Raw genomic sequence first — 18,823 nt, forward strand, 5'->3', positions numbered from 1 at the left:
TCATTCTTTCAACATTAGGAAAAATATTTAAATATGTTTATACAAGAAGTGCTCTATTTAAATTGTGACTTGCTAATTTAAAACCATGGGGTTTCTGTTATTTTCTGCTAGGCAAATAGAAGCTCTACTTAAATGTCACTATAACCTCTTCTGAGGCTCTCTATTGCAAAGATGGCTACAGATAGTGATTGGAAAGGCTGATGCAGAATAATGCTTTCTCTACAACTAAGTAGTCAATATAATTTACTTTTTTCATGGCAGAGCTTTCATTTTAAAATAAAAAAATTACAATGGAAATTTTCCTCAGTATTCAGTATTTCAGATAGTGTATAAAATCATACATTTCCCACCTCTGTATTTAGCCAGTAGAGTATCTCCTGAAAGCGAAATTAGGGCAGCTGCAGCAGATCTAGTTTTGACATACCCTCTCCCAGATCTAGGAAAATGAAATAAGTTACACTATTCTCATTTGCTGAGATTATAAAGACTGAAAGATCTAAAGAAGGGAATACTACTATGTAGGAAGAAAACTTCAAAACAAGTATTCTTTTCTATGTATAAATGTAACCAAAGTAACATTTCAGTAATATTTTATGTCTAGAACCCTTTGTCACTGAAAATAACTGCAGAGTTAACTGTTCCAAGATACCATGCAATCATAAAACAAAAAGAAAACATCTCCTTCAGAGACTTCACATTCCAAGTAAAATGTAATTGTACATTTACAATGTATGTCCTTAAAAAATCTGCTCTTTTTATTGTGGGAAGTCTTTCCAAATACAGTACTCAATAAAGGATACAATCTAAGTTTTGCATATATCATCAGGCAGCTCCACTGTGGCCCCAGATCTGCACTAAGTTTCTCTTGGGCTGATTACATTTGATTTCACTGAAACTCAATTTAATCAAAAGGATATATGCAGGAGCAGGACATTTAGTTTTGACCATTAGATAATAATAATGTAGATTAATTTAGAACCAAATTTTGTGACATAGGCACCTAATGAAAAACACTAATTTTTTTGTGAAGATGATGCAGACATTAATCAGAAACCACAAATCAGGAAATCCTGGAAATCTATATTTAAGATATTACTTTTGCAAAGATTCAAAATATCATGACATAAAACTGTCTTCAAGAGTCTTTAGATAAACCCACACTGTGTAAAGCTGCAATACAGACTCTAAAGTATGAACTGCATGGGAAATTGTTGTTTTTCCAGAAATTTCAAAGAAAAAACTCCAAGACTAAAGCTGAAGTACACAATCAAACACCCTTAAGATGTTTATGTAAGCTTATTAAGTAAATACCACAAAAACATGGAAAATTCCTATGTGCTCCTCCTATTAAATACTTTCCAGTGTCAATAGTGGAGAATAACACTCTATAGAGGAAACATAATTAGAAAATTATAAGAGGCCTATCCTATCTTATATACATGTCGAGAAACTTGTGAAATTCTTTTTAAAAAAAGAAATAGCAGCAAAAAGAAAATGGCACTCCTAAGACAGTCCTAAGAAAACAGACTAAAGGACTAAGATAGTACAATTGAGAAGATTCTTCTAAATCATTTCCCTACAGCACACAAAAATTACAAAATACTCTTGATGTTTCTAGCTTTATTTCTTATTACAGCATTTATTCTTAGCCTTAACTGAATTTTTACAAAAAAATTTGATAAAGTGGGACCTTTGGCAGTAGTGATCATATGAGTAATGAATAATGATTCAAGAAAAAGTCCTGCAGACCACTTACATCTCATTAACTTTCAGTAAAACTTTGCTATCATGTAGAAGGGAGAAATTTCACCTGTGGTAAATAACTTGTACAACAAACTTAGTCTGTCTTTTAAATCTGATACAAACCCAAACCAATCCCACCTTTAGTGAATTAACTAATTATTTACAAACAATACATAAAAATACACTCCGCGAGGTGTTTCCTTATTATTTTCAGAAACTTTGCTATTCACTGAGCTGCTCAGCTTCGTTATGAGGCATCAATTTTGTTTCACAATTGGTAGATTAACTTTTTAAGCTTGAGGAAAATGAATAACAAAAAGTGACTGGCAAGTTCCTGACCTGTGCATGAGTACTGTTCTCCAGAGGCAAATATAGATTCATTTTTAGGAGTGTACCAAAATATCTTGGAAGTCAGAAGAAAAGCTACTCTGTAAAGCTGTTCAGAGAAAAAGCCAGCATGGACTGGCAAAAGTCTGGATTTCCAGATAGTTTTGGGAACATTTGAGCACTGTGTTTCTGATGCAGTTTTGTGCCTTATATTCCTACTGCTGTACTGCTCCTAGTTTTTATACAAAGCAAAACCAATCAAAATGGGAGGGTTTCAAACAGAAATCGGTGTGAGAGTGGTAGAAACAGACAGTCTAGCAATACTTTGGGTGGGAGCTATATGATCTTTAAGGTCCTGTCAAAAAACACATTCTTTGACTCTATGGTACTTCACAATGGATCTACATTTCTTCTTCTTCTTCTCACCTGTCATACATGGCAATCAGCAGGCCCAATGTGAATTCAGCAGCTCTTGGATCTACCTGGCCTGGTTTTTCTAACCTTGCCCTTTGGAACATCTTCATCAGCATTCTAGAGATTTGCTGCATGTTCAGAGAAATCCGCTCTTCCCTCTGGCTTTGTTCACTTGATAGGATGTGCTGAATCAGAGAAACGTCAATCAAATCCACTGTGGGAAAATTAAGGAAGAAATGAATGAGGATCCCTGCCTTTTCATGAATGGAAGCATGACTATTTTTTATCAGAAACGCCTGGCTAAGACAGGTCTGTAAAATGAAGCCTAAAACAACACACCACATAAAAAGAAAACTAGTACCTGTGGTACTTCTGTATTGACACAGAGCATCAGGCAGATGCTCATATGATTTATGCCTAAACAATATCAGGAATGAGACCAGACTAAATGTATTCATAGAAAAGCAACCCCAAATGAAAGAAATATGTCCAAGGCCAACAAACTAGTCACCTTCTCTGTGTTACCCTGAAGACCTCACTTGCAATGTTGTGCATTTTCAGCACAAATAAAAAATTCAAGATTTCCATGAAATTTAGCTCAATATGGAATTTACATCCAGTAATTTCAAAGTGAGCTAAGTGACCAGGACTTTGTTGCACAACTCTCTGCTTGCACTGAATTCTCCCTTACTTCAAAGACAGGGAGAATGAATATTAACCAGAAGTTTTCTGGTCTATTATGTTCTATTTTGCTCTCATTAATTCTTATAGTCCAGTCAATGCATTTTCAATAAGCCATGCTTATTTCCAATAAATCAGCTCCTAAGAAACACATTAGAATTTGACTGTTCATGACCATAATAATACACAGATAGATTAATAATTGTCAGTGATATCTACATAGTATTGCTGCAGATTGTAAAAATACTTTGATTATCTCATAATTTCAGAATTTCACTAATGTATTTCCATTGGCATTCAAAAAGGAAAAAACATCAATTTGTATATGAAGCACTATCTAGATCTTAAGTGTTCATAATCCATTCTGAAACTCCAAGCTGGAAAATGAGAGAGCAAAGTAGCATAATAACTCATGGGGACAGCAATGCAAATTTGATACAGATTCTCCTCCCTGTAAAAGCATAAGGTTCTCTTTGGCTACTAACACTGGCAAAGACTTTGCACTGAGCGTAGTTTTAGGGCTGTTCTGTATACGGAGCTCTCAACATCACTGAAGGCCTCTGTGAAAGAAAACAAACACACATTACAATGGAGTGGTTCATTCAAAACTAACTAAAAATCAAAACAACCAAATTTGGAGTTTCGAGTTGATCAACAATCTGAAGGAAAATTTGGTAAAAAAAAAGAAAACAAATTGAAAACATTTTCGTTTTTTAAAAGTAACTTTGTGGGGTGAACAGTCTTCTTGTAAACAGTAACACCATCTCTTGTAAAATCAGAATTTAACACAGAGAGCACATCTGTTTCTTTGGAAATCAAGTTTATTCATATATCAGAACAAGGCCTATAAGGGTTATGCACTGCACAAACTTTTAGCCAAGATCATAATGAAATACTATTTCTTCACACAAATAGGTTTTTTGATCAGAGATGCTCTTCTTCAAGGAACAGTTTGTCAGTTTGCACAGCAGGGTTATTGTTTTGGATGCATATTATTTCAAGCACCAAACAAATCTTCTGTCAAGATCACCATGTGGGACTCTTGCAGAAGAAGACAAGCCCTTTACCAGAGCAAATTACTTTTGACATCTCTGTTTAGCAAACCCACTCAATCTGCTTGACTAAATCCCATACCCTTACATGATTTCAGCTTATTTCTTTCACATCAAGAAAGGATGTTATTCTGAGTGGAAAGTAAGAGATGCTGACCATGACCTATACCCGATATACCTAGAAATTCAAGACCAAAAAACGAGGCTTGTTCACTAAAGATCAGAAACTAGAAAGAGATTTATCAGTTATCCTTCTGTCCTCAGAGACTCTCTTCTCCCTGTACTTCAGAGAGAGTTACACACAGTTGATTAAGGCTAAAGATTAGCACTAAATATGTATAAATGAGTAGAAATAACTCACAAAATACTTCACCTGTTCAGTCTGGAAAGGTGCCAATCTGTGTGCAATTGTTTCCAAGAAATACACCAGATTAATATTAATAGTCAGCAAATTATGGGCTCTTCTGGTTCCCAGATGCTGCCTAAGCTATAGAAAGATGCCAATAACTCCTATACCATCTGTTTAGTCCTGCTCTTGTCGTCCTATGTTTTGTGATTTTATTTGGACATGCAGTGTAGCATGTCATAGAATGTGAAAAATGAGTTTTGATTTCCACACATCATCAGTTCCCTCTCCTCAATAAACAGATCCAAAGCCCTTTTGAAAGAAACAGAACAACTCGCACAGTTTTCATTAGGCTATGGATTAAGTTCCAAATGCTTATTCTCAGATACAAATGCTAGAAATATACACATGATTCAACTCAAACACCTTCCATGCACAAGATGATTTTCAAATTGAAGAGAATCTGTTTTAGTAGCCATCTGCTACTATATTCTAGTCCACCCTTACAAACAAAATGTGGCCTCAAAGCAGGGCATTCTGTGCCTGTGAAGCACAGTTCCAGAATTAACTTGTGAGGACACATAAGTAAAATAGCAAATCATTTTAGAATTATTACTGCTGAGAGGCTATTTAGGGACATTAAAATCTTTCATTTCTCATAGGAAAGGGTCTTCCCCTCTGGACAGAAAACCAGCATGTAATCATTCTGCTGTGGGTCAAATTTCACCTCAAGAAATATAAATGCCCTTTGTAGAGGAGCTGACAAAGGAGCTCCTGCACACATAGAAGTATCCTGATTCCTGACATCTTCAGCTGGGTACCTGCTATTCTGCATTTTGAGGTGCTCTGTGGCAGATGAGGTGTCCGCTGAGATTTTGCACTCAAAAAGGGAGCGTATGGCCATCTTCATGCCTATTCCAAAGTATGCAAAGCACCTTAGCATTTATTATAAATTAGGCCCTGTGTGCCTGACCATTCCATAAGCCAATGTGCTAGTGGCAAGGAAGGTGCCTGGACACATCCAACAATAAAGGTAGGACATCACAGCTCTGTAATTTGTCATTTACGTGCTACAGCACAGAGATTCTCAAGGTGGCATGATTTCATTAAAATTCAGTACTTTCTGTTCAAAAAGACACAGAAATGCCTTTTGAGAAAAGTTGGGGGAAAATAAGAAAAATCCTTACCCTGCAAGTCTGGATCCATTTGAAATTAACAGATGGCATTAGGCATTCTATAACAAAACAAACCAAAGTGTAAAACCACATATTCTAGACAGAGACATATTGAACCATTCAAATTAAACCTTTTAATCTGAACAATTCACTAGATGCATTTCAGAAATTAAATTAAACAGAATTACATTGAACAAAATAGTTTTGGTGCCACGTGCAGAGAAATGCCAGCAAATGGCAAGCTCTCTGCTCAGCATAAAATAGGAGTAATTCAAGTAACTGCAAAACTGTAGCAGGGCAAAACCAATCCTCAAAACAGTTTTAAGTACAGGAAATTAGATCTTTCACTATTAAGAGCTCAGTGTTTACATGCAGGATTACTACATGGTCCATAGTGTACAACTTCAGAGGGCATATCTACACCAGACACTCCCTCAGATTCACTGATTGCAATTACTCAAAAGTATTTTCTAAAATTTTCAAGCAAAACTACAGTTTTAGGCTGAGTTGACATTATGTCTTATTGAGCTGACATGGAAGTGGAAAAGGAAGCTTAACCATTAACCTACTTACATTAACAACTGTGAAAGCAAAATAGTTATGTCCCTGTAACAGTGGAAACTGAATGTCTCCCCTCAGGATTTATTTCACTAATATTCTAAACTACATTATATTTCCAATCACAGAAATATAAGTATGAATTAACTGTAGTAACTACCTTTCAGCTAACACTGCAGTTGCAAAACTGCAGGTATAATGGATCTAAGTAGGTATAATGGATCTAAGTCACACAAGATTCCAAAGGCCATCTATATGGCTTATTGTGCAGAACAAAGGGAAAATTTGCTAAAATAAATAAAAATTAAATAGTTGGAAATGATTTAAAACTTAATAAACTCAGTGTTAAATGTGAACTTAAAGAAATGTTCATGTCTTACATTTTTTCAGTTAGAATCATTGATCATTTTTCATAAACGTGACAGAATACTGGCCATTTATGAAGCATAAATATTCAAAGATCTAAAATTATTGAGTCTACCATAAATATGCTCCTCACCATTTTAATTGGTGAAAGCTGCAATATTTTGTTTCAGTCCCTAAATTTCAGTCATAACCTAAATTTAGATGCTCAAAATACTGAGATACAGATTTTTTTAATAGTCTTTTTCATTCAAGAATACAATGGCACACTTTTTACTGTAGTCCTTCTTTGAAAAAAATACCACTATGTTTCTTTTCCACTATTATATTTTCTTTCTTACTAAGGGTTCTGCAAAACTACAGCTCTGCCCAGCATTTACACAGGCACATAAGTTTGCCTATAGATATATATTCATATGCAATATGAAAATATGATACAACTGTTCCTAAAATAGCTGCAGTAGTAGGAGTCTCTGCACAACTTGACAGAAAAGTTCATGTACGGAAATCAGTGAAATCAGAAGACACAGAGCAATTAATTAAACATAAGGGTTTGGTGAAAGCTACATGTAGCAATCTAGAAGGTAGACTTACAAATGCACAGCTTGCCTCCTTTATTTTCTCTGTACCAGAGGTAGATAAAATAAAGAAAGTGGACAGGATGAATGTAAAAATATCCAGGTTAAACTCACTCAAATTAGAACTCATTAGAATTTGCTCACTCAAATAAAAACAGATCCACTGACTTACTGAGTTATACAGCATGCATAATATATGAGTGCTTGATACTTACTGTAAGATGACCAGATCTCTGTCCAGTACAACACAACATCTAACATTTAAATTACCCATATGAAAAAACACTCTATAGTCTTGTACTAGGGTATTCATAGTCTCAAAGTCAACCATGTATTTCTGTGTTTTACCAAATTACATCATATCTATGAACCGTCCTTCCAAAAAGTTACAGAAGACATTATTAATGTATGTACAGTCTACATTTTCATACACAAAACTCTGTGGACAGTCCAGATCTTGACTGCAGTAGGAGTGCCTGGGTGAAACAAAGAGAATCTACTGCAGTGTTAGCACATGAACACAATGTGGAAGCAGAAGCAGAATCTGCTGCCCGTGAAATCTGAAGTAACTTTGCCCATTGATATACTATTTCAGCCCGTGTGTTATATTTCAGTTACTTGTGTGCTTTAATAGTAAAAAACACTTAAGAAAACAAACAGAAAAATTAAAATTATATACAAATACTCAGGAAGGAAATTGTTACAGTTAACAGTCCTGGTCTCATTAACATGAAGGCTCTTATGTGCAAAACAAGGATAGCCTTTTTCTTGACTCTTAGTGGAATGTAAAAGAAAAGTTACACTTGATTACTTACATGTAATTTGTTTGACATACAGGTTCTCAGAATATGTACTTTAGCAAATAAAATGCATTTTGAAGCACGCTACATAATTAAATTAAAGTACAGAGGAAGACGAGCCATATGAAGTAAGGCAGAAACCTCCCAGCAGATCAATCAACTTGATCACAGAGACTTTTCTTTTGAAATCAGACAACATATGATCAACATCTTAGATATGCATAAAAGAACCTACAGTTACTTTTGTTTCCTGTGAAGGGTGAAGACATTCTGTATTTTATTCAAAGGCCAAAATTATTGTCTCCTCTTAAATATAGTTAGCTGCGCTTACCTTCCTCTCATTACTTACTGAAGGTCCAGGAGTCAGATGACACCGTCAGAGAAGTCCAGTAGTTTTACAGCACTTAAAAGTTGACTTCAAGACACAGTTCTAAAGGTTTTGCTTTTAAATTAAAGCTACTCACAACTAATGCCTAGCAAAGGCCCAGATCAAAGTATCAGGTAATTGTCTAGGCAGTCAAAACAGAGAACACTAATTAATTAGTAATAAATATCCTGAATTATTAAAGATAAAACTTCTTTGATCTTTGTTTCAAAGCTTTTTTTTTATGGTTGGAGTGCAATATTTCTAAATTGAGAGGCCTTTACTAAGCATCTGCCAGTTGCTGAGAAACTGTTGCTATAGAGACTGAAAATGAGGTAGAAGCTGACACAGTAATGCAGAAAGCACAGTGTGCTGTAACAAAGAGTTGGGGCAGCTACACAAAGAAGAAAAATAGTAAGCCCTAGTGGCAATGTCCTAGAACTAGAATTGTTCAGACCAAGCACAAAGCTCTTCAGCACACCCAAATGCTAGGGTTTATGAGGAATCTATATTTGTAAGACACATACATATATTTGTAAGACACATACAACTTAAAGCCCTTTTCATAAATTTTTCAACAGTTACCATAACAGCTAGGTAGAAGGAGTCATCGACGCCATGAATGTCCTGCATACATAACATGACTTAGACACTTGTGAAAAAATGTGTCCCAGAAATTGCTTATTACTTATAGAAAACCCAAACTTACTGATGACTAAGTCAGTTGCTGTTTTACAGCTGTAACCAACTTTGAATATGTTACCATAGCTTTCCTACTATTAGCTTTCCTATTAAATTTTTTCTTTCTTTTTCTCCTAAACAAAAGCTAGGGAAAAAGCTTTTCCACTCACTTATGCTTCCATGAGGAAAGACCTGAATTTCCCTGCACACCACTAGACAAATCCAGTTAGAATGATTTAGGATACACAAGACATCCCAAGCAGCCTTTTCTTACTACTCCCAGTCTCTGAGAGGTTTTCAGCTGGTGACTCAGAAGACAGATAAGTCTACTTATATATTGCAGGAAGAGTTATTTTCCCTCTCATTAACAGATGTGCAGTGCTGGTGCTTGACCTGCAGGTTGTTTGATCTCCACTGGCAGAATAAAGGAATTCAAAGAGTAAGATTGCTAAAGCTTATTCATATAGAAAAAGTCCAGATGTAAATACACATTAGAGAAGCTAACTTTTCTATCTTGGAAAATGAATTATAGAAAAAACAGATAGTTTGTAGAGACTAGTGGTAGCATCCCTCCCTGCTATTTTCTCCTGACACATCTGCCTCCAGATGCTCCTCAGAAACTCAGCCAATTTTCTGTGCATACACTATTGGAAACTAATTCCCTGGGGACTACTTCCCATGAAAGGAATGGTTCCTAACCCTTCTCTACAAGACTTTTTACACCTACCTCTACAATTTCCATGTGAACTCTTCCATGAAGACACTTACAATAATATCTCAATTCCTCTAAATGTTGCTTTTCCCATATACACTTTTAAACCCCAGATTCTTCCAGACCCCTTGTGATACCCCAGCTCTCTGAGCTCCTCTTTCTAAGACCATCAAGACATCCCTCCCAGTCCTGTCCTAATCAGCCAGTAAATTATCTTAGTTTTCTCATATGGGAAGTCTGCCTCTATTCAGAGCTTGAACCTCCATTTGAACAGAAATAATGAATTTATTGCAAATATATGTAACTGATTCAAAGAACAGGAAGCTTTCTATTTTGTTTTAAACATATCTGATAAAAAATTAGCAAGTACACGAACATCATTAACACAATCTTCATCATTTAAGACACCAAAGATGCAAGTAAAAGTTGTTCCTCAACAATTCTGTTTAAACAAGAATTTAAATATGTTTGACTTAAAACACATGAGTATTCTCTTGAAACTCATTAAATAAGTAGGAAAAACATGGAAACAAAGATGAACTTGTCACTAAGGACATGTATAAACATAATTTTTGTTTAAAAATCAATTTTTCCTAAGAAGATATTTTATTACAAAAATAGTTGTTTCAGTACCTCTGAAAAAATATTTGGAATTACAAAACTTCTACTCACTGTATGTGACAGTCCTCAAAATTTTCACCTGAGCATTTTAGGTATTAAACTATCTTTTTGCAATAGTTTATTGGTCTGAAGAAACAAGTGGTTAGATACAAATGAAACCTTAGACTCATTAAAATCAGTAGAAATTTTACTTTGGTCTACAGGTTAAAACTGTTACACTCACACTGGTTTTGAAATTTTTTTCCACCTAGAGATTTCCCAGAGGTTTTTTTATGAGGAAAATACTGCAAAAGCTACAGCAATGCTTAGGCTTTCTTTCTAGTTTGCTCTTTTGTGCAATAGAAACCTTATTTAATATGAGAATTTCCAGCATTTTCTCCTCCAGAAAACTCTAGCTAAAGTGACCCAGTAGGTAAGGTTTCCATTTCTGTTTAAAAAAAAGGCAAAACATGAGCTATTTTTGCTAGCCTCCTAAAATATTTCCACATGCAAGAAGATAAAGCAGGGCACTTTGGGAATACTTGAACACCTGATACTGATGTCACAAGAGGAGGCCACAACTAAGCACACTGCTGCTAGCAGTGGGGAGGCCTCTGCTTAGCACTGAACGCTGACACAAGAGGAACAGGACAGCTCTACAGAACAGCAGTGCCATACAGGCGGAGAGCAGACAGGGAACAACACTCTTATCTTATTGGGAATTCCCTGTCTGGTTAAACAAGGTCATGGTTAGCCAAATAATTTAATTCTGCATTCATCAAGAATATCTTAGTGTGTCTTTAGTCCTTTCCCAAAAACCAAGCATGGATAACCAAAAGGCTTTGTGCTCAGTAGAGGCTCTGGTATCTAACTCGGAATAGTTTCCCCATTCTTCAGCCCTTCCTTAATGGAGAAGAACAGCTCATAGTAAGGAATAGGCTGATATAAAAGCACTGGAAAGAATCTGAAGGAAGGGTGAAAGAAAACAAAGTAGGGAAAAGGTCTGTAAGAGTGAAAATTAGAAAGAAATTGTGAGAACATTGGAAAAGAGCAGGAATTTCACAACCTGAAAATAGAGGGGAAAGTGAAAAAACAAAACTAAAACATGATTTGGTGTTCATCTGTTCTTTTGATGAATGAGGACAAAACTTGAAAAGCAAAATGATAGGAAAAGCAGTAGAGAAACACATAGGAGAAGATGTGGAGTTTTTATTCTGCTTCATATGGATGCATTTCATTAATTTCCTTTAGTGCAACGAGCTTTTCCTAAATGGAAGAAAAAGCATATTTTAATCCTACCCATTCTTTTAATCTGCACTAACTTCTAGCACAAACTTAAAATATGTTAAAACAAACTAATTCTTACACATTACTAGTATGACTGAAGATCACAAAACCTGATTAAAGCTGGAATGTAGAGTTTGGGACCAGTCTTTTTAAATATTTCAGTAGTAAAAATAAATTCTTTTTGTCTCACTAAGTGACAAGAAGTTCATTATGAAAATAGTACTCAATGATTTTGTATTTTCTGAAAAATCCCTAATTCTAGTAAGGTCTGGCCTTCATTCATGTAAAGTCACAGCCATAAATATGCCAAAAGATGTCTTCTAGCATAGAAATACTCTGAATACCATATTAAAAAAATCAACATAGAATGTAGAAACATTAAATGAAAGGCAATATTTCTGTTTTGCACAAAGCCTGCAGAACTTTGGGGTGCAAATTCAATATGTACACAGGCAAACTTTTATCATCTCCTTTTGGGTAAAACAGCTGTCTGTTCATTTCAATACACAATACTACCTTACACTCATTAATACCTGCTCTTTACCATGCATAAGTGCATATGTGCAGTTTGTACATCTAACACTTAAAGGTCTGTGCTCAAAGCTGTATCACAACGTGCCCATAGGTGGCAGAATGGGCATACACGAGACTCAAGTAACCTCACCTGAACCAGCTCATGGGCTAAGCGCCCTAGAACTTTTTGGGTCGTTTCATTAATTTCTAGTTCTGTCATGGCTTCCCAGTTACCATTCTGGAGCCTCACTGGCATAGAGAAGATAATTCCTTCAGGAATGCAAAATTGACCTGAAGAAGAGGGGGGAAAAAAGGACAAAATGTTATTTCTGATTACATCCTCACCAGTGTCAACAATTAAGTCTTACAGACTTGCAAAAGTCTACAACTGTAAGATCTCATTATAAATGGAGACTGCCTTTTTCGATCTACAGTTCAAAAAAGAATGTCCCTTTTACTGTAACGTTGTACTTTAGTTAGATGTGCATGAATTATAGCATCAGATGGGTTTGGGCTGCATGGGACCTTTAAAGGTCTCTAGTTCAACCCTCCTGCCATGGGCAGGGACATCTTCAAATGTATCTGAGCCCCATTCAACTTGACCTTGAATGTTTCCAGGGTTGAGACGCCTCCCATCTCTCTGGGCAGCTTGTTCCAGGGTCTTATCACATTCATTGTAAAAAACTTAATTATATCTAATCTAAATTAACCCTCCTTCACTTTAAATCCATTGCCCCTTGTCCTATTGCAACAGGTCCTGCTAAAACATTTGTCCCCATCTTCTTTATAAGAACTTTTAAGCACTGGAAGGTGCTATAAGGTCTCTCTCTCCAGAACCTTTTCTTCTCCAGAGCCTTTTCTTTTCCAGGCTGAACAATCTCAACTCTCTCAGCCTGTTTTCATAAGAGAGGCATTCATCCCTGATCATTTTGTGAGGCCCTCCTTTGGACCATCTCCAACAGGTGTCTTTCCTGTGTTGTAATAACACAATTGTGTATCAGTTGTACATCTTAAAAAAGGGGGAAAATTATTTATTTCATAAGGGTTAAACGGCTGCTGTGAAATATTCCATTAATTGGTTTACATAACTACACAAGAAGAACACACTTTCATAGGCTAGGCTCTAAGAATTATAAAGAGTTCTTGCACAAAACACATACATCACAAAAACATTTAAACTAGAAGACTAAGAAATCATCTGCAAAAAGACAACATTAACCTAAGAGATGCCTGTAAAAAGTGAACATTATCACAAGCTCTGTTAGATTTGGAAGTTCTTATGATGAAACAACTCTTAGCCTCACATGATTTGTTTTACAAGATTTTATTAAATGAAAAATATTGATTAAAAATAACATTATAGATGGGGAAAAGCTATTATATGCAGGGCAAAGCTACAAGAAAACATGTGAAGCAAAGCTAGCTTTACCTTCACTAAGTATTCCCACAGAAATGATCTCCTCAGAAGGAGAGCCATGGTACCAGTACCGCAGCACCGTGGCTACGGCATGAGCAGGTAGCATTCCCCTGCCACGGGACACCCGGGAACTCAGCGTGCTCTGTGCCGACACGAGCTCTGAATGGATCCATTCGCTGCCAACAAAACATGGAGAGAAAAGGCAGGAAAAACTAAGATGACTGCAGGAAGAGTAGTTTCCTAGAGAAAAAAGAACTAAACCAGAGGAAAGAAAATAGTCAAAACTAACTCAAACATCACTGCTGAAAGAAAGGCATTTTTACAGACAGAGAAAAAAAAGGTCTAAAAAAAGTAGCTTGAAAAGTAACAAGTCCTATGAAAGCTAGGTCATTTACTCAAGTCACAACCTCTATTATTATTGTCATTTATATTTTATATATAATTTAATATTTTATATGCAATTTATATATTACTGTCTTCTGTAAGAACCCAGCCATGAACCAGTCTGCCTGTGTGAGGCTCAGTACAAGCCTAGAACATAGAAATGTCTGCTCTCCAGTAAACGCTAAGTCTAGACCAGAGTGGAAGCTCCAGATAGCCAGGCCTGGGTGTGTATGTAACATCTGCTGCCCTCTCACTGCATCCACACTTTCTCTGCTACTGTTCTTTCCACAGGAAGCTATCTAGCTGCTAGGTATCCTTTTCACATATATTACCAAATCATCTGTTTTAGGAAACTGACAACATTAGTATGCTCAGGCCTATTCCATATAATTCAGGTTCAGAAATCTGTTTAATACTATCTCAAAGTTCCTTCATGCAAACTAGACATCTAAGTCACTACCTGGACTTCCATCACTTCTTATAAACTGCTCATGATATAAGAGAAACCCATTTAAAATGTAGGAAAAATATAGTTATAAACAGAGTTGGCAGGAGAGTGCAACAGCACAGCACTAGGATCTACCCAACTTCTTTTGCAGATGGAGTACTTCAACTTGTGTTTTCCTTTATGTACAGTGCCAATCAGTAAGGACAAATCTTGAAAACAAAAACATTTCTTGATGTTTTTTTGGACAATCCAGATAAGCATGGATTAAAAGCAGTTATTTCATTTTACTTGAAAGAAATAAATCTGTACTGTACCTATCATAAATCATATTCAACAAAGGACGTTGAAAATTAGGAGGGCCCCGAATAGCACAGTCATATCCATAAAGTTTTGCATGTGACAAATCAATGTAGTTAGACCCAGTAATATTGCCCCAAACAATCACATCTTTAACTCCTGTAACAAAGTGAAAAGACAAATACTTTCAGAAAAATGGGCTTCATAAATCCTTTTCAAAATGAGTTATTTAAATCTGTGCCCTGACTTTCTAGCAGAAATTATATGACCTGAAAAATGCAAGTTCTCCCTAACATATGAAACCTCATCACAAGCTGAAAAAGAAGGTTTAATTTATATCATGTTACTATAAATAATAGACAAAATCTAGTAAATATTTAACTCTTAAAACAGTCAAATCATATTGCAAACATACAGCTATGTTCCTTTTAAAATCCTCTAAAAACAAATATAAAAACAGTAAAAAACTATCATTAAAAAACTACCTGCTTTGGTGCACAAGGATTTTCTCAAATAACCTGCTGATAGACTATTCAGTCTCCTAACTTGCTTTTCTATTTTATTAGGCTCCAAAATATCTAGACTTTTCATCAATGACCAGTTCTAGCCATGCAACAATTACAGAATCCTGATGCTGAGCAGACTGTCAGAGCACCCCTTTGCTATGCAGTGCAGAACTGTGCAAATAAAACAAAGCTATAACAATTGACCTGAAAATGGAAGTTAATTAACCTCAAAATAATACAACACAGTTCTACTTTACTCTCATTATCTGCATAGCAGTATGTTGTCATGTTTATTCACAGCTCCAAAACAACAATGCACTACAGAGCGCAAATGCAATCTTGAAGTCCTAGTTGCCAATCTGCAAAACAATTGTCTTCCTTAGCATATTTCCAATATGAAATACACACTAGAGTGGCAGGGCTGCATCTCAGAGCAAGCAAAGACTCTGGCATTCTGTACAGCCAAGAAATTCAGTGGGTGCACCACTGCGCATTTCTGCATGCACATCAACTGTGTTCTGGAATTAAATATACACTCTTGAAGGTGCACTGAATTCTCCAAATGCTACATAAACATTCACCTGCTGTGTTCATATTCAGCTTCCTGGCCAGCATGGCTTTAGCTGCACTTTCCCAGGATGTTGAAATGGCAATGATATTTTCAGGCCTAATGGATGTGCCATACATCCTTAACATTGTTGCCTTAAGGTTTGCAAAGGTTTTTCCTGATGAAATGACTTTGACACCACTCTTGGCATTCTTCTCAATCAAGGGAGCATACACTTGGCAGATCTCACTCACTTCTCTGATGTAGTTCTCAAGGGATTGGACTTCAAGGTTTAAGAGGACATCATCAAGAACAATGACAATATCAGCATCAATAAAAGCCTGATCTGTTTTTGTGTGCTCTGAAATACTGCGGAGAAGTGGGAATGCCATGTCTTCAGCTTCCATTACAATACTGCAAAGCATTTCCTTAAACTGCTCAGTGTCAAGCAAATGGATACTGATTTCTGTGGTCATCCCAAACACTTCTCCACTTGCCAACAGCGGGATCAGATGATAACAGATTGGAACTGATGCACTGGTAAGAGAGGATGTAGAAAAGTTACAGTTAACAGTGAACCACTGCTTGTTTCGGAGTATTACATAAACACAAAGGTGTTTATTTTGTACTTGATTACATTTAAAGATACCATTAGCTTGTATCCTTTACTGCTTTTTTTGTCATTTTAACAGGTTAAGAATTAAAAGAGTTGGGTCCTCCTTTCATTTCTGAAGCCTTTCATTTGAAGGCTTCTCCATCCTCTGCATTTCAGTCAATGCCACCACTTAAAATTTATGTCTTTATAGAACCACAATTTTTTAAGGCGCTCTATTAGCACCACTAGAAATACAGGAATTTCTATAAGTAAAGACCTACTCTTTACCTACTCTAATATTTCCAACAACATTTAATGCAAGATAGTTGCACTATAAAATTTCTAGCTTATTTTGTAAGTACTTGCTTTTCCCTAAACTGATCTGAGGTCTAAATGATGCCTGTTCATACTCATAATTTTGAACTGGTGTAGAACATAACAAAACCATAAATTATTTGTAAGTTATGTACTAATTACTAAGTTAAATACTAATAGTGAAGGTACAGAACCAAGTCAAATCATGAAATTACAGGGATTTGTGATTAACTTCAGATGGTTACATCTGTTATATATGATAGGATAAAGTGCATTCTTCTGAACAGAGTAAAAGTTGACATATACTCCCTTCACTCTCACCTGGTAATCCAGATCTGCATAGGCTTGATAAGACTTTTAATCTCTTCATCCTCTTTTACAATTTCAAGATGTGCCTGCAGGTTCTCCTCAGCAATGGCTAACATCTCCTCACTCAGCATCATTGAAGTGATGCCGTAATATTTCTAAGAACAAAAAGGATGATCTCTAAGCAAATAGCAGTCCAAACCCATCAAGGCAACATTAACAATTGCTTTATTTTACATTTGAAGGAGGAAAAAGGAACAACAGTGTTGTACAACATGGGCTTACAGTATTAAAGGCAGCTTATTACCTGAGCATATTCCAGAAATTCATTAAGTCCTCCCAGAAGCTGACCCTTCCCTCCACGGTCCAGCAGTTCTCTCCAAATGATAGGAGACTGTCTGTGTTCCCATCCATTTGTTTCACAAATGTCACGAAGCCACTGCTGATGACATCCCCACCAGATGTTTTAATACATTACATTTGATAACATTTAAACATTACAAGTACAAGCACTCCTTACTATTTCCTCTCAATATATAATTACAAGGTGCTTCAGAATTTAATTACCAGTGGGTACAAAATGCAGGAATAACACAAAGCAAGGTATGGTGATACAGTGCGATAGCTCACCTCAAGGTCTGGATCACACTTAGTTGTCTTAGTGGTACAGAAGACAGCAATGTTGTGAAGCAGAGAGTAATCTGAGGATTCTTACTCAGCCACAGAAGGTAAGTAAGGTGAACAGGTTAATTGCTTTTCACTTAACTGTTCAAGTTACTTGGTGGAGGTACAAAGCAAAACACATGAGGTAATAAATACCACAGTACTGTCTATTTCACGGAGTAAGACTGCAGCTTTTTTCAGAGCCTTATAGGCAGCATGTCTATGACACAGTATTCAGACAGGCCCATTCACACTGTAAACAAATATGTGATATTTAACTTCATAGTTCCACTGTAATTCAAAGCCCTTGAATGCCACAAAGGCTCTTGACAAGTAAGAACTCTGAAGGTATATGTAATCACAGTGAGCAAAGATTTAAAGGCTGAACAGCCATTTATACTTTAAAAAATACCCCAGAAAACCAAGCAAGCAAGCAAAACCACCTTGAACTTTTTATTGGCATAATACAGTTGAGGCCGGTCCACACTTTGTGCCCATTTTCTGTAGTAAAACTCAGAGATGTCAGTTGCTCAAAACATTGTAACCTTTCCTCTGGCTGGCTCTCACAGCCAGAGATGCTTCTGCAGCACCTCTATCTACACAGCAAACCACTAATACAGGAGGAGAAGGAACATACTGCAGATAAGCACATTCCTTGGTTTGTAGAGCACTGGAGCACCTACCAGAGACTTACAATCTCTTACCTCCCACTTGTCAGGGTGCTGAGTAATCTTGTGAACTCTGAAGTTGGGTAAGTTAGTCTGGAGATAGTCAGCCAGGAGTTCAGCTTTGGCATAGTAAGGGCAGTTTGCCTTACCTGTAAGCATAGCAACAGCAGCACAATTGGATAGTTTTGTCATTCACTGATAAGGGCTTAAAAGACCAAACATAGTTTATTGCGAGCCAGCTAAGGAAGAGTAATTCTGTAGATGAAAAAGACTCCCGAGCCAGCGACCAAGGGGCCGAGGAGGCCACTCCTGGGGGCACAGCAGCAGAGATGCTGACGCCTCACCGGCGGGATGAGGGGGAGCGCTGACCCGGGACCGCCTGAGGCTGCGCTCCGTTCGGACCCGGCTCCCGGAGAGCCGCAAAGGGGCACGGGGGTGAGCCCGCACACAGGGGCCACTCCTGCAAGCACGGCGAGCAGCCCT

At 36.7% G+C, this 18,823-nt stretch overlaps 2 protein-coding genes across 2 annotated transcripts in view; both read right to left on the minus strand.

Moving 5' to 3' along the window:
* DYTN (dystrotelin) overlaps positions 1 to 5,796 on the minus strand; it is an 18,203-nt gene extending 12,407 nt beyond the window's left edge. The window contains exons 1-4 of the mRNA XM_005415920.3: positions 5,751 to 5,796; positions 3,651 to 3,725; positions 2,497 to 2,698; positions 351 to 436 (exon numbers count right to left, since the gene is read on the minus strand). Coding sequence (XP_005415977.2) covers positions 351 to 436; positions 2,497 to 2,698; positions 3,651 to 3,725; positions 5,751 to 5,769 — 382 coding nt within the window. The 5' untranslated portion in view covers positions 5,770 to 5,796. The remainder of the gene's footprint in view (positions 1 to 350; positions 437 to 2,496; positions 2,699 to 3,650; positions 3,726 to 5,750) is intronic.
* Positions 5,797 to 10,479: 4,683 nt separating this feature from the next.
* MDH1B (malate dehydrogenase 1B) lies at positions 10,480 to 17,167 on the minus strand. The gene is made up of 6 exons (XM_031058325.1): positions 17,025 to 17,167; positions 15,828 to 16,330; positions 14,758 to 14,899; positions 13,624 to 13,787; positions 12,346 to 12,485; positions 10,480 to 11,660 (listed from the first exon to the last, which is right to left on the minus strand). The coding sequence occupies exons 1-6, from the start codon at positions 17,144 to 17,146 to the stop codon at positions 11,604 to 11,606; spliced, it is 1,128 nt and encodes a 375-aa protein (XP_030914185.1). The 5' UTR covers positions 17,147 to 17,167; the 3' UTR covers positions 10,480 to 11,603.
* Between the last annotated feature and the right edge of the window lie 1,656 nt (positions 17,168 to 18,823).

The sequence above is a fragment of the Geospiza fortis genome, unplaced genomic scaffold (assembly GCF_000277835.1).
Source record: "Geospiza fortis unplaced genomic scaffold, GeoFor_1.0 scaffold112, whole genome shotgun sequence".
Classification (NCBI taxonomy): Eukaryota; Metazoa; Chordata; class Aves; order Passeriformes; family Thraupidae; genus Geospiza; species Geospiza fortis.

What these genes read in the sequence shown, in the direction of transcription:
- MDH1B (XM_031058325.1), bottom strand. Translation starts at nt 17,146, where the DNA reads ATGATGCTGAGTGAGGAGATGTTAGCCATTGCTGAGGAGAACCTGCAG. An exon ending in ATGCAGATCTGGATTACCAG is followed by an intron (nt 16,331 to 17,024) that starts GTGAGAGTGAAG and finishes CTCTCTTACCAG; the next exon opens with TGCATCAGTTCCAATCTGTT. An exon ending in TTGAATATGATTTATGATAG is followed by an intron (nt 13,788 to 14,757) that starts GTACAGTACAGA and finishes TTTTGTTGGCAG; the next exon opens with CGAATGGATCCATTCAGAGC.